At 36.1% G+C, this 25,571-nt stretch overlaps 1 protein-coding gene across 2 annotated transcripts; it reads left to right on the top strand.

Annotated features, from left to right (window-relative positions):
• Positions 1-24,532, top strand: LOC110380671 (doublesex- and mab-3-related transcription factor A2). 2 transcript variants are annotated; one of them, XM_021340732.3, is made up of 4 exons: positions 1-319; positions 6,090-6,230; positions 6,418-6,538; positions 22,758-24,532. In XM_021340732.3, exons 1-4 carry the CDS (start codon positions 215-217, stop codon positions 23,507-23,509), a joined length of 1,119 nt encoding a protein of 372 aa, XP_021196407.2. In that variant the 5' UTR covers positions 1-214; the 3' UTR covers positions 23,510-24,532. The 2 variants fall into 2 exon arrangements, with proteins under 2 accessions (XP_021196407.2, XP_021196406.2); XM_021340731.3 differs by having other exon boundaries at positions 6,072-6,230.
• The last annotated feature ends 1,039 nt before the right edge of the window (positions 24,533-25,571 follow it).

Below are 25,571 nucleotides of genomic sequence, written 5' to 3'. Positions count from 1 at the left end.
TTCGCTTCAAAATGAATCAACAGTGTTCGAAACAACTCGGCGGAGTGCGTCGCCTTAACTGTAACGTTCGCGTTCCAAATTCGAATAGTAATTCTATTTTTGAAATTTAAAAATTGGACTTTTGTTTGAGTGTTGTTGTAAGAGAATGTTATTGCAGTGTTAGTAGTTAGTCTGTTGGTTAGTTAGTTGGTTGGTTGGTTTGTTGGCTGTTTGAATGGAAATGTCTCTGCCGAACGGCGTGGACGTGTCGCAGCTGGTGCAGCACCCGGTGTTGGCCGCGCTGCCGCCATTCTTCCTCAGAGCCTCGGAACGATATCAGGTAGATATTATATTAATATTTATGAATAGCGTGAAGTGTTGAAAAGGTTTTATTAGCGTGTAAGTTTTTCTGAAAACGTCCTGTCAAAGCGTGTTTTCTGGTGTTATTTCTTTTAATTTTTTTTACATAAGTAGTGTAGGGATAATTTTACTACTCAGGTACCTAATTGAATTTCCGTGGATTTGTTGATGCTTACAATGTGGAGGTATATTAAATTAGAAGCTTTCTATTTATTTTATAATTGAACCACTAGACTCATCTATGATAGATAAATAGATCCGACATTGGTTTGCAATTTAGGAATCCTCTAAAATAAACTGTGACTTTGTAAACTTGCTTGATTCCCCTATTTGATATAGTAAGTGACTATTTATAAAGTGTAGAAGACTAAGTTCAGGTTTGCCTCGTTATGGAAAATAGAAGAAAAAATACGCAGAGACACATTAGGTACACATACCTACTACACACAAAATTATAGATAATTTGATAAGTTAGATTTTGTTAGTCAAGTGCGTAACTGAAAATAATAAAGAATATTTTAGAATGAATTTGCATATTAAAATATTTTAATTAAACTCCAATGTATTTAGTAATCTAATTTAATGCTTTGTGTTACATGTTGTCGCGCGTCGGTCGGCGACAAACGTTCGCGACGGGTGGCTCTGAATCTATCGTAGCTCAAAAAAATTCAGCTATTATAGTGTAGTATTCAAGTCACGCTTAAGTTATAATATAAATTAATATTTGGTTTATAAACTGTAATGATAGTGTGTATGTTTTTAAATCCTACTAATATTATAAACGCGAAAGTTTGTATGTATGGATGTATGGATGTTTGTTACTCTTTCACACAAAAACTACTGAATGGATTTTAATGAAACTTTACAATAACACATAGGCTACAATTTGTAAACATATTGTTTGAAATACTAAACCTGCGCAGACGAAGTCGCGGGCACTAGCTAGTAAATAAATAAAATTAAAAATTCTTAATTCAGACAGATTTCCGCGTAAAAGGACCCTTGTCCTGAAGTAGGAACAATCATAATTTTATGTAATTTAGCCAATGAGTACTTATACGTAGTTCTTATGGTAGATTGCTGTACTTATTAAAATAAGAACACATTAAAATAATTGTTTCTCATCGGCAGCTGCAGCCAGGCTACCGAGTGAGTGAACTGAACAGATTTATTTATTTTTAATAGCTCAGACTACTTAATATTCCCTATCTGCTGTAATATGCGGCTGTCATTTGCTACTGGATTACCTATTCCATTTCAATTTTCACAACAAGTCGCAAAATTCTAATAATTTGATTGATTGATGCTTTAGCCTTCAATGAAAACATTTGTTTGGGTGTAAGTTACAGTTGATGCGACTGAATTTGCGTCTTTTTTCTTATACTTAGGTTATAGGGTATTTACTTTACTTAGGTTTCTCGAGGATTTACCTACGTATCGGGGGTTCTTAAAAAAAATAGAGACAATCATCCAGAGACAGTGTCATTCGTCAAATCTTTATATATAATATTTGTTTATTTATAGGCGAATAAGTGCATAGGTGTATTGAATTTGAAGTCGGTAAAAAGTATTCAAGGCGGCGTGATGTAACAATACTGAAAAAAGTAAACTGCGATATTTCTGGATAGTGTAACTAAGTAGGTATTTTTTCACACAGTATTTAAGTATCTTGAATCAATTTATTTGTTATAAAAAGTATGATCAAAAAAGGGTGTTTTCTAACACGATTCTACGTTCAACCCCTATACAAACATTAGAGGTGGATATAATATCCGCGGGCAAGTGGTGCCCTGTTTACACGAGGCGGTCGCGTTCAAAGGCAGCACGGCAGTCGAGTGTGAACTTCAAGATAATAGCAAACAGTTACCTATAGATAGTGGCAAGTCCAGTGACAACACAACATACAAGTTAGTTAGTTTAGGAGTCAGTGGTTTCAATATTATTTCGACCTTTAATCGTTCTGCTGTATCCTAGTTTAGATATATGTAAGAAAAGCTTTCTTTTGTGACAGTAAATGCATATAAAAATTAATCCCTTCATCCCTTGGTCACGTCATCACGAGTTTACGGCTGGATTAAGCTGAAAATTAGAGGGGAGGAAGCTTAGACCCGGGGAAAGGAAGTAGGATTTTTGTCACTATCCGGCTACAGTAACAGTTACACTGCTGTGCTGCGGCCTCCTCTCCCACGGAGAAGGATTGAGCTTTAATCACCACACTTGCTCAATGCGGGTTGCTGATTTCAGACTATATAGTCCAGGTTTCCTCAAGATGCTTTCCTTCACCTTTTTATCAGCCATTGGTGTCTAAGATATACTTAGAAAGTTACCAACTTAGAAAAGTTGCATTGGTAGGTACTTGCCTGACCTGGATTCGAACCCTCACCCTCATACTCGAGAGTTTGGTTCTTTCCGGCTACGGGAAGCAGCAATCTCGGGACGTGGGTGAAACCGCGGGCGGGAGGTAGTTATTTAAAAAACAAAATACCCGACTGCACACTAAAAAAAGAGTAAAACAAGCCCCACAATAATATTGATCAATACAACTTTACTGAATATAATTTATAAATATTGATGGAAAGCATCGCAGGCGGGGACCAACAGAGGCTTATTTATAGTCATTTCGGTTGTGCACCATTTAGCAGAATTTTCGTTGGTGGCGGTCAAGGTGGTCCCCGCCTGCGATGCTTTCCATCAATATTTATAAATTATATTCAGTAAAGTTGTATTGATCAATATTATTGTGGGGCTTGTTTTACTCTTTTTAGTGTGCAGTCGGGTATTTTGTTTTTAATAATAATTCTTTTATTTATAACTTTTAGCTGTTTTTATTTAACGAAAATGTTGTAGATGTAGAAGACTATGTATATGTAAGTACCATTTTAAATTATTTCGACGACATTTGGCTTTAGATTACGAGTGATGTTACTCCGCAACATAAATTTACCGCCAATGCGACGTTCAAGACGATCAAGACGACGTTCATGCATTTGATCAAGACGACGTGATTGTATCGCCAAAAGAATCGCTTTTTGCTTGCTAACGCATGAGTTGCTTTGCGTTGACGCAGAATTAACATGTTCCCGTGGGAATTTTGAGAAAAAACGTATCCTATATTAATTACTCCCGTGATTGAAATGAATCTAATGATACCGCATACATATTTTTTTAAAGGGAAATTTAGAAAAAATATCCCGTGGGACTTTTAGGATAAAATGTATCCTATGACACTCCCGTAATCAAGACAAATCTAACGATACCTCATACATCAAAATCCATCAAGCCGTTTAGGCTACAGGAGGTCACAAAGGAACAGACATACATACATACTTACATACACTCGAAAAACATTACCCTCCTTCTTTGGCAGTCGGGTAAAAATGTAGATTTGAATTATGAAGTCGCATCAGCCGAAAGATATCCACTGCTGGACGGCTGCCTTCCCCAAGGTTCACCACATTGCTCAATCTTCAGCAACCCTCATCCACTGCTTCCCGGCGACCTTGGTCAGATCGTTTGTCCACCCAATGGGGAATAATGTTCACCTCATAATCATCCGCCAAACCTTTTTCCCAATTATGTTAGGAGCGACTGCCTATCTGACCTCCTCAACCCAGTTACCCGGGCAACCCGATACCCTTTGGTTAGACTGGCGTCAGACTTACAGGCTTCTGACTACCCGTAACGACTGCCAAGGATGTTTAATGACAGCCGGGACCTACAGTTTAACGTCTATCTAGTTTGGAATAATTATGAGGTAAAACATTAATATTAGCTATGAATGTGTGATTTAGTTCAGGAAGTACATTATTATTATTAGTTGGTATAATAGAGGTGCGAGCCTTTATGTAAACAATAGTGAACAAGGCCTCGTGAGCCTAGGTCAGTTCCGAAACAAAGGCATAAATGTCATTAACACTATATAAGAGTAATGTACGAGAATATTATTTGGGGATTTAAGCTTAGGCACATATAAGTAGGTAAAATATATACCTAGAGCGTCTAATCTCTATTGCCTAGACAATTAAAAAAATGTAAAGCATTTTGAAGTACCTAAGTATGTTGTTGTCGTTTGTAACGTAGGTACTATTAATGATTGCCGCCTTATATGTCCGACGCGACATCAAAATATTAATAAAAAAAACATTACCCTCCTTCTTTGGCAGTCGGGTAAAAAGTGTCTGATTGTATCTTAATTAATAAAATATTCCGCCAGGACCTAGATGCCTGCTAGGTGCGGTATAGCTATTTTGTAACATAATATTTATTGAATTGGTAAGTATTGTATTGAATTGGGTTATTATTCATAGTTCAGAGAATTAGAGTTAGTAGGTTTTCGTTACCATAGCAGTTATCTACGTAAGATATAAAATGAATAAATAAATTCTTAAACATGATTTGAATATGGGTTCACTTTCCTTTGGTAATACTCTGTCAAGAACCCTACTTATGCAAATATTTGACCCTAACACAAAATATTAACAAATATCAGTTTCACATAACACTTCCTGTAACCTATACATTACATTCTATTCCTTTTGTAACAAATTGTAAATAATTACACAGATTATAGTATCGTGTCTCCCCTCTTTCGTAACAATAACACTGTAACATTGTAATATAACACTTACATTGTTTGTAATCATTGTGTTAGTGTTATTTGTAAGTAATCGCAATGTAATTGGATAGTTTTTGTAATGTTTATTGAATTATGAATGGTGCAAAAGGGATTATTTTGTAACTTTGTGTTTTGCGTGTGTGTGGCCGGAATTAGGGCTATTAGGATATTGTTAATTGTAGGTTAGCTACTTAATTTGATTTGCTATGAAGGGCAATGTTCAGCTGCGTCGAATCCAACCTTTTAATTTAAGTTATGTAGACAAAGACGGGGCGATTCAATGCTCCATGATATCGTCTCCTAATACCGTGTATTTTTATTAATTAGTGTATTTGCTTGTTCATCTGCATAAGGTTGGAAAACTATGTCAATTTCTGAACGTATAACTTGACATTATTACAGAATGAAATCATAGTCTTTAATTCGAAGGATGGGTCTATGATATACAATTTATTTATCTTTTTCTCTATGATGGATAAATAAAATGACACTCTGTAAAGGCCCTGTCAGACCAGGTAGCTTTATTATGGCACTGCTATTGAAATTCCAAATTCCAAAATTTATACTTAATATAAAGATTGCGGTTCTGTGACCGTTAAAGGCGAACTTAGATATTGGAGCTAAAGTGTATACCAGATTGTCAGTGACAGATTGTCCAAAAGCAAAATAAAAATGATTTTGGTTAAAACACATTTAGTACCTACTGGCTAGAATAGAACGACACTGAGTCAGATCGATCTTACATCATCTTATCTTCCTTTATCATTTAGAGTCACCCGTGTTCAGAGGGCGACTCTGAACCATCTGTGTTCATAGTCACTCGTGTTCAGAGTCACCCGAGTTCAGAGTCATCCGTGTTCAGAGTCACCCGTGTTCAGAGTCACCCGTGTTCAGAGTCATCCGTGTTCAGAGTCATCGGTGTTCAGAGTCACCCGTGTTCAGAGTCACCCGTGTTCAGAGTCACCCGTGTTCAGAGTCATCGGTGTTCAGAGTCACCCGTGTTCAGAGTCACCCGTGTTCAGAGTTACCCGTATTCAGTGTCACCTGTGTTTTGTGCACTGAACAACACATTACCTTCACCTCCAATAGTAAAAAGAAGTTGCTACATAATAACCAGTCTGCTCTGCCCCACCAGCGGACCCCGAAGTGTGCTCGCTGCCGCAACCACGGCGTGGTGTCGGCGCTCAAGGGACACAAGCGCTACTGCCGGTGGCGCGACTGTGTCTGCGCTAAGTGCACGCTCATCGCGGAGAGACAGCGGGTGATGGCTGCACAGGTACACACAACCTTACATGTTCACTGCACAGTTCTTAGCAGCTGAGGCTGATTGCCCAAAAAGTATTCCAAAGATGTCCACAGTGTGCTCAATCTGACCACAATATATGTACAATTACCCTGAATGAAACTCGAATGATCCAGTGCTGTACGGCACATAGTTCTTACACGGCGGTGCGTGTGCGCAGGTGGCGCTGCGGCGGCAGCAGGCGCAGGAGGAGAACGAGGCGCGGGAGCTGAACCTGCTGTACGCGAGTCAGACGACCAGCGCGCCGCACCACTACGCCGACATGTCGGAGGATTCACCAGGTAAGGGCAAGCTCATACCTATTTGTTAACAAGTTAAAGCTAAGCAAAAGAACATAATGTAGAAACTATTGTTTTTGGTACCGGCGACTGGTCACTTGTGTGGCGAATACTTTAGTTAGATCGGATCGTAATTACAACTTTAACAATTTTGATTGAATCCATCTTCTTGTAAATATAGATTAAGTTACATTCTTCTTCAATAGCTATGTTGTCGTCGACATCAAAGGTTTGCAAAGTTATGTAGGGCCTGAAGAAAAACGGTGCAAAATATGTGACGGCACTTGGCTAGATGTTTAAAGTAAATCTGAGTTTTAAACTTGAAAAAAAGTATTAAGTATATCAGTAGCCTTTTATAGAATTGGTTTTAGAATTTTTAAGGTTTATACGACTCTGTACCCAAACGTACGATCATCGTCTGTAAACGACATATTCTCAAGATCCACCAACACACTTAAAGTTTCTCTGAGCGACCAGTCGTAGTAACTCACTGCCCAGTATTGTCAATTTCCTCTGTCGCCACAGACGCCGCGGGCGAGTCACATCAGTGGCGACTGACATCAGTGGCGACTGGCGCAGTGTCGCCAAGAATCTAATCTTACTTGTCCCGAGGCGGTTCTTGTGAGGCGCGTGCCAGTGACACTTGCTAGTTTAGTAGCTTGTGGTAAAGTGCTAAACGGAGCATAGGATTGGATGATGTTGTTTTGTAACTGGGGTAGATAGAAGTGGATGAATTGATACATTTAATTTTTATGGTACAAATTCTTACCTACCAGTTTTTACAACATGTTTTTAACGCATTAAAAATAAATTGATTGTTCAAATTATATTTGTGAAATACTAACCCGCAAAAGTAGGTACCTAAGCTTACTTATTTCAAATTGTGGATACTACAATACTGTGTCATTAGCATAAGTTAAATCAAGCTGTACCCTATTCAAACTTACCCACCTAGCCTTACAAAAACGCCATCTAAAAATCAATACAGCTCCATAAAAATCCCTCACTGCATAAAAATAAAATAAAAAAAAACACAAAACGCAAACTAAAAACTCCCCTTAAACGGGGAAAAAAATACAGTTTAAGAAAATAAAAAGCGCAGTGGTACCAATTAAGCTACAACGGTGCTAAGTGTTGCCACTCTTGGCGACGCGCCGCTCCCGGGAAAAAGGGAAAAAGTCGCGACGCATTGTAACAGCGACGTGAAACAGACTCGTGTAACAGCAGTTTATTTGTTGCCCTGTTTTGTTTTTGCCAGTTTTTGGCCTGAAAATGTGCTGTTGTTTGCCTTTGCTGAAATTGAATTTGACTTTGTGGCGAAATTAATGTTGGAGCTGAAAATTAGACTGGATATGCAATAGCGTCTAGTGTCCAAATTACGTTTAATTAGATATGGCATATTCTATATTCACGAGAAGCCATGAAGACCACAGTCAGTATCCAATGTGAGCCGAGTCATAATATAGTTATGTCTTATCTTCTCTTGTCATTCATTATTATTGTCAGCGTCTTTGTTCCTCTGTTGAGCATAAGCCTCTTCTCTTCTACTGGAGCAGACATAGATAACAACACTCAACATTAACTGATTTGAAGAACAGATTCAACTTACTTTACAATACAAACATTGCCTATTTCTTGTCTTTCTTCACCTTTGCAGAAACTTAACTTGATCAATCTTACATGAATTGTAAACTAAATGGCAGCAGTAATTTCCCCAGCCTTTTCTTCTCCGTATTATTTCAGCCTTCCCCAGCCCCGCGTCTGAAGTACAATCACGCACACGAGTGCGTCACGTCTCGCCGTCACTCGATACAGTCGCGCTCAAAACGTAATTACTCGTAGACGCGTTCGCTTGCACTTTTGTCACTCAATATGCCTGGTGAGATGTATGGCGCGACTCATAGGCGGAAGCGGTTTTTGTATTAGAACGCTCGAAAAAAGCACCTCTACAATAAATACGTTATGTATAGCAACGTATACGTAACGTACGTATATTCAACACGAGATCGATACGAAAGCCACAAAGAGTTACCACTTTGTTGATTGAGTGTTACTTACCTTAAAAACCAAATTCTTGTATTAGGTAATTCTCGCCATAATTCCACAGGTAAATAAATATTAAAATATAGCAATCCCGCGCACATACGAATATCATTGCTTTATAGGTTTTATTGGGTTTTTGAGGCTCCTTTTGAGGCTTCAATTAATATTAAAGACTAAATTAGGCGATTTTTTCTTTAATTAGTGGTCTTTCATGCGGCCCGTATAGTCTTCTGTGAGCCACCACCAAATTAAGACAAAAAACAATGATTGCCGAGTCTATTTCTATTTATACCTGCGTACACGAGGTTTCTTTATCAACATCCTGTAATTCATCACGACATAATTAAATTCGGGCTTCCTTGGGCCAAGAAGCCAAGAGTTTCAGTCTGGGCCTGAATGCTGAAGTTAGAAAGTACTTTTTATTCACACACTCGTGTTAATTGCTGCGGTTTCTTTATACAAATGTTTATAATTCGCATTGCTTGTGATGTGGGGTGCTACATCAAAGTGTGGCTCCACTCTGAATTAACTTCTGTTGGATTAACACGAGTTTCTGAACACGTGAAAAGTCTCGGTTCAATTTTTGTGGCCGATAGTATATTTTGTATTTGGAACTTATTTTCGAGTCTTATGAATGCAAAAGTAACTTATGTCTATCTATCACGCTTTCGTGACAAAGATTACAAACGTAATCTAAACCTGATTAAGGAGTGCTGCTTTTGACGCTAGCATGGGAAATAGATCTCTAGGGATGGAACAGTGGGAAACATAAGTACTTAAAAATATATTTAGTAAAAACTCTTGATATTGCAATTGAACAATTTAAGATACCTTGTCTCTCTTCTCTATCAAACAGACGTAAAACACTTAACTCGCATTTCTTGCCAAGAAAAAGATTTTGGACCCATTTCAATCAAACTTACACGTGAAAACACTTCTTCAAACACTCCTAACAGTATCGAGAGCCAATATACGTGTAGCATGATACCCATTCGAGTCGAGTTTCCCCAGTAGCGGCAGTTGGTTATTAAATCCGTGGTACCTCTCGTGTTTTCTCTTACACTTTCTAAATTAATAGCCCTGGATGCACCGGGTTATGACTTAATATGAAACTAGCTGTACACTGTATAGTGCCTCTGTAAGCAACGTTTGTAAAGCTGTGTTTAATGCGCAAAGACTTACAGTTTTTATACGTTTTGTAACTCTGTATTGAATACAGTTTTTTGTGTATATAAAGAAATTTAAGAAGTATTTCGCGGTCTTGTTAAACTTAACATGGAAGGTTTTATAGGAGTAGAAATGTGTTTTGACTTTTGTGAGGCGTATTGTTTTGGCCGTCATTTGTTTAGAGCAAATATGGAACTGTTATAATGCAAGCATGTGGTAGTCACGTAGTGGTTGATCATACAATTTAATGAAAAAAGAAAAATTACATAGGTATTATTCGATTATCTGCCTAGCTTTTTCTTATTTATGTTGGGGTCGATTGCCAGCCTAACTGACGTCCTCAAACCAGATCCACCTGGGCAAATCCAAACGTACATAGTATGACTGGTTGTCAGACTTACAACTTCTGATTACTCGATAAAGAGCAACAGCATCGTCACCTCTGAACAAAAGAGATATTTAATAACTGTTGGGTTCGGTTTCACGTGCAATATACGAGAGTAATGTTTATTACTGTGATATAAGTACAGCGAGGGACGCGCCACTTCGCAAGCATTCCGACATGCTTGCGATATAGTGCGGTGTAGGGGATGAGAGTTGGCGGGGTTTATATTGTTGTTTTTCTCGATTGTCTTAACCTGTAGTCTGTCACTGTACTTATTAAATGAATAAATATATAACTTTTCATTTAGAAATATTGTGTAATAAATATGTGTGTTTGCGGATAGGTATATTTCAACCGACAAAGGTCCTCCTTTCTTTGGGTTCTCAATTTTGGTGGTTTTTGTTAGCTGCTAAAACGACTGACCATACATAATTTGAAGATATTTGTCGTGCCTCTTGAGATATTATTTTAATATAAATTGGTTTTATATACGGCTCTGTAAACTCCCTCTGCTTAAATGTTTTTTAAAGATTTGCATTAGTATTTTGTGAATAGTTGTAAGTAGACCAATATTACACTTAATCAGGGTCCAGGCCTATTTTCAGAATGAATAAAATGAATCTGTTTCAACAAACGTTTTTAAAATAGGTACATTTTGTTGTTTACCCGCTACCGCTTATCCCTGGTGCAGTACAAAGCAATACATTGCTACGATATTGCGGTCCGCGTCGGAATGCGGCACATCGCGCGCACTGTGTTATTGCTTGATATTGTATATTTATCGCGAAGCTCACTGTGGAGCATAGTCACACGGTCAACGCCCACCACTCTTGTAACTATTCTTTTTAGTATTCCCTTGTGGGATTTTTTTAATGTATGAAGGCTATTGTTGGTTGTTCCTACATCGCGCTTTGATTTTTTTCATAAAAAGGCTAGCAGTTTAACTTAACTCTTTGCATTGCTTAAAAGGTCTGTTTTTTGGTTTTACGCAAAATATCACTTCAATGTTTACATCAAGATTTATTGAACTTTATTTTCCATTTCCTTATTTAATCAGTGTCAAACCGAGTGTACCTTTGCCTGATGTTCTTAGACAGGTATGTGGTAAAAAGTTTGTTACCTTCGTTAATTCTTATTGATGCTTTCCGCCCCGTTGACGCTTATGACTTGAACCACACAATACAATACATTGGCGCGATATTACGTCGCAGGAATGCGCGCAGTTTATTGCCGATACACTGTGTATTGTGTACTCTTTGTGTGTGATAATACATTGTCTGTGTGCTATGTACGTTTGGGGAATATGTAAGGAATGACATGGAAAATGAATTGTGAATTATATGGACTACGGTGGATGGTACAGTTGGTAATGATCATGATGTTGATGGTTTTTAGTCGGTGTCCGTCGACACTGATACTCAACCATGTAAATCCAACAGTTTTGATTTTCTTAACGTGCTTGAATGTGAAACCAACTTATACCTACTTTTTGAAATTTAGCTTTTCCGCTACTCTGAAGTAAAATGATGATAAGAGTGCCTTCAAAACAACGGTTTGCATCACTTTGCATTAACTCGTGGGGCCACTAATAGTTTTAATATTATCCCACTTCGGGGTATTAAAAATGCGTAGGAAAACCTGAGTAACGTGGCTGAATAACTTTCATCCCATTACGGCACTTTGGTTTAAAAACTTTAAACTGCAAGTCAAAAAAAAATTGGGCACCGATTTCTATAAATATTCTAATTAAAAAACAATGAGTTTGTAAATCAATTGACCTTCTCGCTAATGGTTTTATTGTTGGCAATGTTTGACGGAATAGTTAATCACTGCCAACATTACACCACCGTGCAATCTGCACAAATATTGGGCCAGTTATTATATTTATAGATTTTCATAACATTCTGTGTTTGCTTAAGTTATTAAAATATTAAGTTAATGTGATCGATGGTCAGGTCTAACAGGAAAATTACTTATTTTTCTCAATTTTGTTTGTCTTTGAAATTATTGCGTAATGACTAATAGTACCTGTTTTTTTAGCAATATGCTGTAATTAACCATAGAGTGTTGGATTTTTTATTTGAGGAAAAAGACCAAGTTTTTTTATAAATACTTCCAGTCGTTTTAGAGATTAAAGTTAGGTCAATAAACTGTCTAAGTTTATCTGGTTCTAATATTATTACATACATACATGTCAACAAAAACATCTCATTAAAGTTAAGACTATCTCTCTACAAATGTTCAAATAAATAAGCTCAGCGATATTATCTCGAAAGCCATAGTAATACATATGAAAGTGTACGTTTTTATTGTCATGGTTTCCACGTTTTGTCATCGAACGCAAATAAAAAATTGTTCGCCAATCACACACAATGGTGATTTCACGCTCAATTTCACTAATCTGCGCAATCGAATCTGTGTAGCAGATTTATTGAATTGTGTTTAATCCCTAATATTGGGCATTCATTAGCTTTCGTGTTTTTTTAAATTGAATTATTTTTAATTCTCTCATAAAAGTATTCAAGTGTGGAACAATTTCTACCTGGTGACATAACTACCTGGTAAATTATTCCGCTCATTGAAAAAGTTTGACAATCTTTTCAAAATTTATTTATCATGAGCAATGCATATTGTGTTTGATACATAATAAGAACAGGTATAAAATAGTCATTATAATTTTAAAAGTGAATCAATATCGCTAGTGAGCTTTTAAAGTAACATTTCCGATCGTAGTAATTTCGTAGGCCTACGCTACGCCGCTACGCCGCTACGCCGTTACGCAGTTTGCTACGGCAAATAGGACTGTGTCAATAAAATTGTAGGACTATTTTTAACATGTGATAAGCTATAGGTATACCTGCTTTATTGACTAGGAAATGTGAATAAGGCCTTAAGAATTATTGAGGTTTTTGGAAATGGGGAAAGGCCAGTAAGTAAGACATGGATAGTTGTTAGGTACTTTACTTTTTACAAGACTCGTACCTTTCAAATGTTTTTCGTCTTAATACAGTGTTTTACTATTAAGTTGTATTTACGATTACCTACCAGTAAAATAATCGTCTTACTAATAATCGTCTTACTGACTATACTATAAGTAGTATTATATAATTTTGTAAACTCTTTTCTTATACTTCTTTTTTTTTTTCTGGCTGAGCGGTCCAATTTACTAGATTCATTACTTACCTATGTATGTTGTACATGACATAAGGTTGCAATAGAATATCACATGAAGGTGGGCACTCCCTCATAAACTATTATAAATATTGGAGGCTATACAATTTTTTTTTTTCACATATTTATTCAATGCTTGAGTTAGACAAGTTACGTAGGGTGAGTGCTAGCTAGCATGTGGTCGATTTTATAAATCATTTTTAAATGTAATTTTATTTTATGACAATATTGCGTATTGCATACTGCAATATACTCACTGTACTTTGTTGAAAGGTTCTTTTAACCTACAGACAGACATGTGTTGCTGGGGAGTTTGTTGCGCCACTTCTTCTTCCCAGCAAAAACACATAGGAAGTGGTGAAGGGTGGGCGTTTTGGGGACTGTCTTATGTAATTTTTTTCTGACGTTCGAAAAGTGCTGTTTTGCAGCCAAGTTTGAATAAATAAGTTTTGATTTTGATTTTGAATGAAGCATAGCCGACGGTATCTATTGAGAAAGAATTTGTCAAAAATAAATAAATTCGACAATTACTTTTCTAATTCCAGTAATAGAACCCACAGTATGTCCAAACATTTGTCCAGATATTGGGTTACACGACAAATGTTGGCCATGTCGTCACGGGGACAATGGTGAAGTAACATGATACTCTTTGGGGACACTATTATTTCAAGGGCAATGTTTTAGAGGGTTTTAGTGGGTAATTACAAGGGAATAATTAGGGATTTAAAATTATGTCATTCTATTCTTATTTAACGTAAAAAAAAACTGAAATCGCTTCATTCTTACGGCAGCCACTGACATACAGACAGACACGTTAAGGTTATAGAGCCCCTCTTTTTTGTAAGGTGTGAAAATAGGTCGCATTGTTATTTTTGCATTTTCTATACCTACCTAATATTTAATGCAGGACACTAACACCAATCTTTTATGGGATCTAGTTGATAAGCATATATCTATAGGTTACTAGACCTAGGTAAGGTTCGACAAACATCTTACAAATAGGCAATGTAATAGTAAAAACGTCTACTGATAAGTACTCAGTTACGCCCATTTGCATCTTGAAGATATTTTAAGGAAACAGTTAACATATAGATATTTGTTTAATCCAATACATTTATTTTCTTAACTAAGCAAGTCCGACTAATATGAACCACTTCAAGCAAGCACTATCCACTCAAGCGCATCGCTCTATACTCCCATCCCTTTCACACACATAACAAAACTGTATTCACATCTCTTTCCTCGACGATCCGATACCATTTATATTTGAAGTGGTGCTTGAAACATATATCTGTGTTGTTCGCTCTAGTGGCGGATGGGTATGTCTGTCTCGTTCGCACTGGTCAGACCTGGGCTAGTATTGTGTAAGATGGGATAATGAGAGCACGTGAGGGAAGGGTTGCTTTGATGCTTACAGTTTGTTTTTATTCGTTTAGAACAAGAAAAATGCTTGCTTTTTAATGCTTTTTTAAATACAGCGAGGAAATTGTTTTGATTTTTCTGAAGGGTTGAGTTTTGGGCGAAAATTGAAGGTGTCTGATAAAATACATGTATGTTGGCTTGGTATTGTTAAAAGGATGAGAAGTAATGATAATGAATAACGTAGTCAATTTGTCATGTATATTCTTAACACAATATTGACTAGTCTACCTGATCGTATGACCTATAAAGTCAACAGCACGATCATCGACCTCTCACAATTATAATGTGTGTTCATACATTTAATTATCTACTCAAACATTTCAATAATAACTCCGCATTCTCAGAATGACCGAACTTCGCATTATTCGCCAACGAGAGCTCTTCAAAAGTATAGAATAACTCAATAATGAGATCTTTTTCAACAAACCTCTTCAAGTGCTGGCCGGTTATTGAAACCTTTTTATTTCCAGAAAAAAATACTCAATTGGAATCACCACTAGAAATCCTTGCGTCTTACGAACATTTACCAAAGCAATTTCAAACTTACTCCTAATATATAAGACTGAGATTCAGTTTGGCAATCTGATATAAAAGTCAGTAAAAAGCTAAACATCTTTCCAAAAACTAGCATTCGAAATGTAATCTTAAGTAACAGAAATAGAATTCAGATTCAATTGACATATAGCTTATATCTTTGGTTATTGTGCGACAAAGGATTATAGATTGTATTAGAAGTAGATAGGGTGCAATTTGTGTTGTGTAGTGGTTTGTCTATTTGGGTGGAGTGGTGCTAGAAGGTTAATGGTTCAGTAATCGACGACAGGGCGCTTCACGAGTGCGTTTGATATGTTCGTGGAGTTAGAGTTTCATGGAAACGCCATCATTGTCGGAATTATCTAGGTTATGTGATGATTGTCAATGTTATTGAAAAAAAAAGATGATTCATACGATATTTGACGGTTACCAAGCCTATAAAATACAGTTACTTATAGAAAAATGGTGAATCAAATTTTCCTCGTTATCCTTCACGTTTTAAAAAGCTTCATATTTCTGAAATATTTGGAGTATTGGAAAATATGGCATGCCTAACAGAAGATTTGGAACTGATCATAGAAAGTGGTACCTAAACATTATTATACACTATTCTTAAACTGCTCTTACATGAACTAGCCTAGTCTTCAAAAATTTTTTGGTATCGTTCTAACAATTTTGGAGTGGAAATAAACTGCGCTCGCTAATGCATTCAAACTACGCTCAATATAATTCTATAGTCATGTTTAAGCGTATTTTTTCCCCGTTTTATTAGTGCATGTAAGTGATACACGCGAAGTAATTGATTTATGTTTGTTTGTTGAAGCTGGTCATGGGTTGGTAATATCGGGAACTCAGGGAAAAAGTTGTGAACCAAGGGAGTACTAAGGGACGGACAAAATTATGATGTAGATCTTACTTATGCAAAATGAGTATAAAGATTTTATACTTATAAAGCTAAGTATTTAGTATTCATCAATTCAGGTTCATTCTGACAGGTACCTCTAGGGGTAGGTACATCAATCTTTTGGAAACTTCAGATTTTTTGGTTTGCTAGTTAAATGATCATTTATGTTGCAAATTGCAAAAAAACCATCTCTCGAGTCTCCGCCAACGCCAAACAAAACAAAAAAATACAGAAAACTGATAAATATTGTAGCGTTCACTCTATTGAGTAAATTAAAAATTTTCTCAACAAATAAAAAACTTGTATACGAATCTCGCCCCCCGAGTGCGCTCGTGTAAGCCTACACCGCAGCGACGCGGCTTCCGAACATTTTTATTAAATTTCCCGACTAAACACAGTGGCGGGCGTTTTTTACAATTGATTAAAGCGATCGAGTTACTCTCAGTTTTGTGCCAAGTGTGTGTTGGGCAGAGATTTTCATTATATGAGGTAATGTGAGAGTGGAATTTTCTTCTACTTTTTTTATTTTTGTAGCTTCCCTCGTAAGATGTAGGTAGTAATTGAGTCTCGTCTCTCTTGTTTGCTTGTATTTATATTAAACTTATCAATAGCTGCTTCAGACAGAGAGGTAACTTAAAGATTGAAAGTTTGCACGAAATAGAGCGGAGACGTTACTCTAAAGTGAAAAGCAGGCACGAAATAAAGCAAATCTTACTACTTGAACTACTCCCCATATTTCTAGTCCTTTCTTAAACTCTAAACCATCTCTGCGCCAAAAAATTGCATCAATTCAGTAGATTAGACAGATAGATAAATAGACAAACAGACTGAAAAAGTGACAATTTAATAAAATATTAAGTTGTTGTTGACTAACATTGTACCAAATTGTAAACCATTTTATCTAGATTTCAAGCTATGATTCCCCCATACCACAGATAGCCTAAACTAATTAACTACCGTTTGAAGTGACAGTCGCAATCCTAATCTGATGACAACACAATGACTACACAATGACGTACATGATGACATCACAAACATGCTACTATTGTTTAGTTTTTAGAGAACTGAAAGTTTTCCATTGTTTAGGAAAGTTGAAAAGTAGGGGTTAGTTGTGTGACAATATTGAAGGAATAGTGAATTTGTACTGCAAGGTTTTAGGTTTCTTTAAGGCCGTGAAATATTTTATTTTTGATTGTAATACTTATTTTGGTGCCTTAATTAAATATAGCTTTAGTAACATTTATAATAGCAAAAACCTTTAGTAGGTATCCGCTTTATCTGGGTAACCGCTGTACCTTATCTAAGAATATGATTTTTAGATAAGTACCTATACCTAATCGTCCAATTTTTGCGGAAGAATAGTCGGACTTGTTTTTATCCCACTACCTGTCACACTCCAGGGCAATTAGAAACCATTTTGCGAGGAAGTAGCCATAACATAAAGTAATAATCTTGATTGACTTCAGTCTAAGTTATAGATTGTATTTAAAACTCCGCATTATCAATTACTAATACTATTAGTACCTAATCCTATCTCTCGATTATAATGCAATTAAACTTACAAAAATACGTGTTTCACCATACAACACTCGTATTAACAATTTTTAATATATCCCACCCCTAATACGGATGCTACATTCCAAGCACTTTAAATATATTAATACAATTACACTGATATTGGCTCAGCAACACACAGGGTGCGTCTATTTGTGTCGGGATCATCTACAGGGTGACACAATGACACTCGGGAATATTAAATACTGAACTGTAATTTGATTTGGTTGTTTGTAGGGTTGGCGGTTCCTATTTGTATTGGAAGGTTGATTATTTCACTTTTAGTAATTAATATGAGAATGAAATGATGGTGAAGTAAAAGTAACTATGTATTAATACTATCGGGAAAATCTGTTAAAATAGTCGATGTCTTTTCTTTGATTGAATGAAAAATTTTATAATATAGGCACTTTCTTTCGATTACGTTGGTGTTTTCTCACGTAGGTTGTACATATTTCAAAAATCAGCTCGATAACATACTTTCATTGTTAATTCAAACAAATTCATGACGAGCTCGACTATTCCCAAACAAAAGAAATAAATTAAAAAATACAAATAATTATAATCGCCCCCAGCCGCGCCATCCCTGACGAACATTGCATCCCAATAGAACACTAATTCCTCAATCGAATGTATTACCACAGCACACACCATCAACACAAAAACCAATCCTATATCAACGCAACAAAACTCAATTTCCAATGACAAACTTAATAATAGAGATCGACAACAATTGGTCTTATTGTTACCGCCCGCCGATTCAAAGTTACTCCGTTCATACTGCCATAAATCCCCAACAATTTTAAACTTTATTAAATGGGGTTTAAGTGTAATTTGGCTTGAATAATGTCTGGTAGTAAATTATAGGTGTCGCGTACAATCGTGGCGGGTAGTCTGGGTTCATTCTGTATCGCTAATCACTTGAGAATGGACTTAGTTCGGAGGGCACAAATTAAGGGTCACGACGGAACGGGGGTGTTTTTATTAATTTTGCAGTCATTTGGATATTAATATACGATAAAGGGAGGGCTGTTTGTCTGTCGAAATCGACAAATGTTGAATAATGGCTTGACATGATTAATTGGTGGTTTTGGGAATTAAAGCTTCTGTGTCACAACTGGAACATATATTTGTAGATAAAAGTGTACAGCGGAAAGCTCATTAATTAAAAATATATTCAGAGAAACGTTCAATATTTGTATGAAGATGGTAATCGTATCTTTCTTTTAACGACTGTAATCGTTGAAAAGCATGATAAACAAAACTCAAAGAATACAATTTTAGCAGAAAGTTCATGGTGCTCCATTATAAAAAAGTACACCATAGCAGATTTCCAGCCTTCAAACGCTTTCAAAATAAACAAACAGCCACAAAGCGGACCCAAACAAAAAGCAATAAAAATAAAAACAGGAATATTTTCAAACTGTTCACTAATTACTTTATAATAACTGAAATGTGAGGGTCCTGTAATTAGCAGCCGTGGAGGGCAGTCACTTCAACTGCATACAAACCGGACCATGCTTTGAGTGAGCTTTCACTCATTCCCTGTTTAGTTACAGAAAGGATTAATTAATTTGTTTATTGAATGGTTTGTTATTTTTGCAAAGAACTAAAGAAGAACAAAAATTAAAAACAAATACATCAGAAAAGCATATTCAGGGAAGGATATAGTTAAAAATTCACACTGGATTTTGTTCAAGGTTTTCATCAAATATCAATTGCTTAGTCTTAGGCTACCATTTTACTAATTGAGCACAATCTAAAGCATATATTATATACTACGCTTCATTAATACATAATATACATACGGATTATTATAATATATTCGTCACAGAGTATAAAATATGTATGCCACCCTTGTACAACTTCATTACTTTACCTCGATGACGTTATAACTTTTAATCAACAAATCAGCATTTTTTTTTATCTGTAATAAAGATCCAAAATCGATTACCATCTATTAATAAATTAAGTACAGTCGCGAAAACTTACCAGAAGCCATCCCTCGAAGTAACACAAATGAATAGTAATGCTAGTGGCGTACAGTCGAGGCCAGCGGGCACTAAATCTCTTGCACAATGGGCGCGGTGGCTGCGGCATTGTGCGCGCTAATTTATGACGACGACTGTACATGCGATGTTTCGCTCTACGGTGTAAACATTATGCATGTGGTTCATATTGTGTGTTTATATCATTGTGACGCAGTGTTGATGGTTTCTGTGTTTCTTCTTTGCGCTTCTTCCCACATTCGTTTTGGCTAAGTTACTTGCTTCTTTCCCTTATTCACAGTTTTACATTATGTAGATGTTTTTCTCTTGGCAACCATTTTAGTTCGGTTTTTACAATGTCTATTTAGAGGATTTTTAAATCAACTCCAGTAACGTAACAGAACACAGTAATGGTAAGATACAGATGGAAATCAAGAAGAGTTAGATTTGTTGTATCACTTACAACCAATCCATAATAACAGTCTCATATTAAACATAACTGTGTTCAGTAATCGGGACCTGCAAAGCACATAAAGCACATATATCGGCCACCGTCGGACAATAGTAGCCGTAACGCGGTGACATTATAATGCACACAGTACAATGCCGCTTTTGTTCTCGCCACCCGCCAGTGTTATAAGCAGACGCATAAATCTACGCGAAACATTGGCGCAGCGACGAAACACGTTATTGTATGTGGAAATGTACCGATCAGTTTGTGGTTTGAATATGGAATGGATAACCTACATGTTTGTTCTTACAATTGGAGAAAATGATGGTGACACAGTTAAAAGTATAAAGTTGATGGATTTTGAATTCACAACTTTGATGGCCAAATCACCCTGTAATCTTCCTCTGTTTGAGATGCAACTATGCAGTTGAATGATGAAAATACTGATAATAAACAATAATTAATACAAATATAAAAGATGATACAAGATTCATTTTAGAAATCAATGGTATAAATAGTTGCAAGGACAAAATTGACTATTTGAATTTTAATTATTGATGGTATTCTCCGAGAACGTGTAACTATTAACGGTAGATATTTAAAAAGTGAAAAATCATAATAATATTGTAATCCTCAGATCAAAGAAATTGTAAGCTATGAAAATCTACATTCTATTCAGCTGCTTCTACATTTTATATCTTGGTCAGCTGTTTTTTTTTTATACATTTCACAACTTAAGTTTGTGACACTTTCGAATACTAACAAAAATTTTATTTACTAATTTGAATATCAGAGGTTTACAGTAAATCCGCAGCGGGTAGTTTTTTAATGATATTATTACAATCGCCCCTATTTAATTTATGTATAACTGCACAACCAAATATTGTTGATACAAAACAAATAAAAAACCAAAACACAGCCCAACAGCATCATTTACCAACAGATGTCTATATTAAACCTACTTACATTTCAATAGCTCTATTCATCTCTTTCACACAAATACAAAACACTACTTCTTTCTCCCTCGCACACACATAATGAGATTCAAAATGGCCAGTATTCGCTTTATTGTAATTCAATAAAAGTTGTTTGTATTGTATAAGTAATAAAAACTTTTTCGTATTATTTTAATTATTTTTTTGAGTGCGAGGGCGTACCTTTTATAATAACACAAAAACGACTCACATTTTTTCCTTTCATGGAGTATTTCTTAAAGAACGGTTTACATTGATGATTGTGTTCAGTGAATTGGTTCACTTATACTCAGTGTCTGTTCAATGTAATCGTTTTTTGCGTCCGCGCCGAGTCTCGATTACATTTTAATGGTCGCATTCGATTTATTTGAATGGTGTTCACTCGAGATGCTTTTATGGCATTTAAATTGACGGATAGCGTTCCATTTTTGAATTTGAATAAAATGTTTTTTGATTTCACTTTATTTTTGGTAGCTACATGTCATATCGTATATATTTTGGGACATTACTTTTATGAATTATAGTCTATTTTTATCATTTGAAAAATCAAATAAGGTGTGAAGAGTGAAAAAAATCGAAAACTAGTAAAACTCCTGAAACATACAAACCTCGCAATAAAAACGTATATCTATTAAACCTTATTAAAACCTCGTCGAATAAACTCTCGATACCCCACGTCAACGTTAAAAAAAAAAAACAATAACTTGGGCCATTAAATTGGTTCAGGCGAGTGAGCCGACTTGCTTTAATTGCGGCAACACAATGACTGTACGACTTTACACCCTGTATATTGTAGCCGACATCTATACGTGTAGGTTGTAGGCTCTGTTTTGTGACTTGAAGAAAATTTTACTATAGCTATGTCTATGTCATTATAGTAGAGATTTCCCTTTTTGGTGAACTAAATGATCATTGAAAGACATTTTCCAAAATCTACTCTTACCATTTCAGTGGGACTAGGTGTTGTAATATGCCCTTTGAGTTTACTAGCCATTTTTTTTTCTAAATTGGGGATGTCTTTTCTTTACTTTGCTCTAACACGATCCTAATACTCAAATTATTAGCGAAAGGGTTTAGTGAGTTGAAAGTCATCATGTGTAAATGTTACAAAAAGAAAAAAATATGTATTTGTAAAGTGCACGCAATGCAAACAGTGACCGCTTAAAACATTTCACCTTCATTTGTAAACCATTATTTGTAGTAAAACCACATTAAAGTAAAACCTCATACAGTCCGCCACTCAGCGCGCACGCGGGTTCTTCATTTTTGTTCCCGTTTATTGTGTAAACTTTTGTTCTCGACTGTATTATTTTCTCGGAGCTGTGTACTTTGAATTTCGAAACGAATATGTTTCACAGAATCTTTCTTTGTTTAAATTTGGAATTCGTTTTTTAAATGGTTCGTTATTTCTGGTGGCGATGGAATAATATTTGAATGTGCATTTTGTTTTTTTAAATATGAAGGATCAACGCCTTTCCTTTTTGCATAAATGCGTTGGTACTTAGTTTGTTATTTACAGTTTTAACATTGTTTGCACTCTTTCCCATACGTAAATAATATAACTTATTAGTTAAAGAAAATGTAAAAGTTTAAATATCATAACTAACGAAATTATTTCTTTGTCAACAGTTCAGAAACGCGCTCGCATCACAGAAGTGTGCTCCAGTCCTTCACCGCCTACAGAATCGCAGCCAGAATCCAAGACTCCCGCTGCCACCCCGCCGCTCGCCACCCCACCCCCTCGCTCTCCCTCAGACCACGAGCTCAACGTGGAAGAGGAACTCGAAGAAACAGAACCCTCACTAACTCCCGAAAACCTCTCAATGAAGGAGCAAAGAGACGATGTATCAGTGAAGAAGGAAGAAGAAGATAAATGGGAGAACCCTGACTTCAAATACAAAATGTTCAGGAGGGAGAGGAAAGAGACAGTTGAGACTCCCCCTGAAGATCCTTCTCCTTATCAGAAGTCTCCTGTAGATGTGCTAATAAAGGTGTTCCCTCGACGCAGCCGGCAGGAGATTGAGGGGATCCTAGCAAGGTGTAAAGGGGACGTGGTAGCTGCTATGGAGATGATGATCACAGGGGAAAACTCAAACCCTTACCAAGTGACTCAAGAGTCTCCTCCATACATGCAGTACCAGTCAAAATCTGCCTTCTCTCCGCTATCAAACCAGAGTTTCAAATTCTCTCCATCACGGCGGTTTCTGACGCCACCCTACAGTGGGACCGGGTACCTTCCGACGGTGATCAGACCTCCTCCGGAGTACCTGTCCTCGTTCATGCCTCCTTCGGAGCTGATGTATGGGAGGCAGCTGCAGGTACCCTCGCCTGGCACCTCTCCGACGTCGGATAACACGAATAATGAAGGTTTCTCCGATTAGGGGTACCTGAAATACTGGACTGTGCTGTAGTAAGCGCGGATTGTAGACATATTGACAATATTGTCATAATGATGACATATTGTCGATTCTGGAGTTGAATCTCTGTTTTGTTGAGTGCAGTGGTTTTTACTGACAAAAGAAAAAACTGCAAGTGAAGATTTCATTTTGTAATACATATTTATTTCATTGTGTTTTACAACTTCTATGTTCTTACATTAAACGGAAACTGTAACTGAAAGTTAGATCAGGCATAAAGCTCAAGCATTACAAGTTTACCTATGAAGCAAAACATGCATCTCTGAAAGAAATATATCTATTAATCTTTATTATTTTTGTCTGCTTAAAAGGAATGTCTCTAGTAGTATTTAAGCCTATTGTAAATATTTAAATATGCTTGATTATGAATGATAGATATTATTACACATACGTACTATTTAATAATATGCAGAATAGTTAGATGTAGTAATTCGCTGTAGTTGTAGGAGTTTATGAGATTGTCGCGTGGAACGCTGTACAAACATGTAAATAGATTAATAATATGAAAGTACTATTAATAATAGATTTTCTAGATTTTATTGGAGTGTAGTTTATTGGGCAATCGTTTTGTGATTGCTGAATATTATAATTTTAATTAAAATCTTATCAGCTTTGAAATCCGCCAATATTTTTATTAGGAACAAAAGTGATTATTATTGTACTTTATTAAATACTTGACATTCCATATTTTTTATTCTGAATATAAACAAAATTGTAAATAATGCTTCAGATAGAAAAAGTAGGTCTGACATTAAGAGAACAGTGATTTATTTTAAAATAATTCTATTAATAATCTACTTATTATTTACTCATTTGATTAATAATTGTATGTAATAATAATACTCTTCGCTATTAGTGTTCAATAGTTAGTTAATATAGATAGATGTTAATGTACATAGTAGCGTTAGACAAATGTTTACCCGTAATGTTTAGACGCGATAATAACTATATTGTAATGTAAAATAATAATAAATAAACGTGCTCAATAAATCAACTACCTTTTATTTACCAAGAACACACATTATTATGGAAGTTACCCAAGATGGAAATGGGATATAAGCGAGTGATTTTCATTAAGCACCCACTTAAAGGCAATAAAAAAGACAGTCTATAAGACGTTCAGAATATAATTAGACTGATATGATTAAAACGAAAGCATATTATATTTGGGAATACTTCCATGCATCCTGACAAAAATAGCCTATCTATATATTTTTTCAAAAGTCCTGCAGTTCCGGAAATTAGCTCGTTCAAGCAAACCAATATACTCTTCCACTTATAGATTGATTTGTCGACGGGGACGCGTCTCAATTAACAATAGACAGGCTACTTTTTAACGGGGTGTAAGAAGCAGTTCCGGACGCGGATAGAACCACGGTTAACAGCTATTATGTAAATAAGTTACCTGAAACAAATTCTTAAACAATTGAAATAAACCTAACAGTTATTTTCAAGCTTGGCCCAAATTACCCCACATCCCAATCCTCACAGACGGCATGCAGCAAGCCAACAAGCCCGTATGTTTGCACAAAGCGTCTTGCAAGCACAATGCGCTATCGACAGACTAATTACCGGCTTCACTGGACAGGCAGACCGGACTGTGCAAGGATACTATCTGAATCTATATCTGTAGTTGTAAGTATACTGGAGGCCTATTCCAGCGCACTAGCACGTTAGGGAGTGTACGAAGTAAAGTAATCGACTGTCTTCAAGAATGATTGTTGTAGTACTTGTTTTGATATGCTTAGCCTTTTCCCAGCTATGTTGGAGTTAGCTTACAGTATCAATAAGGTAAGTATGTACGGTTTTTCCTATTGATATTGGAATTTGTAATCTAGTAATGACAGCAACTCTACGATAGCTAGGTTCTTTACATTTGTGTTAATTAATATGCATAATGATACAATACAGAGCTTCTTACCCGGCTGCGTGGAGTAGATGATGAGATGTAGATAGAACAGCTATTCGGCTAAAAATCCATTTGCTACTGTACTACATTCCACCAACAAGAGCAACTACCAACAGA

The sequence above is a fragment of the Helicoverpa armigera genome, chromosome 24, assembly GCF_030705265.1.
Source record: "Helicoverpa armigera isolate CAAS_96S chromosome 24, ASM3070526v1, whole genome shotgun sequence".
Lineage (NCBI taxonomy): Eukaryota > Metazoa > Arthropoda > Insecta > Lepidoptera > Noctuidae > Helicoverpa > Helicoverpa armigera.
Note: the sequence above shows the minus strand (reverse complement) of the source record. Positions and strands in the feature narration are given on the sequence as shown.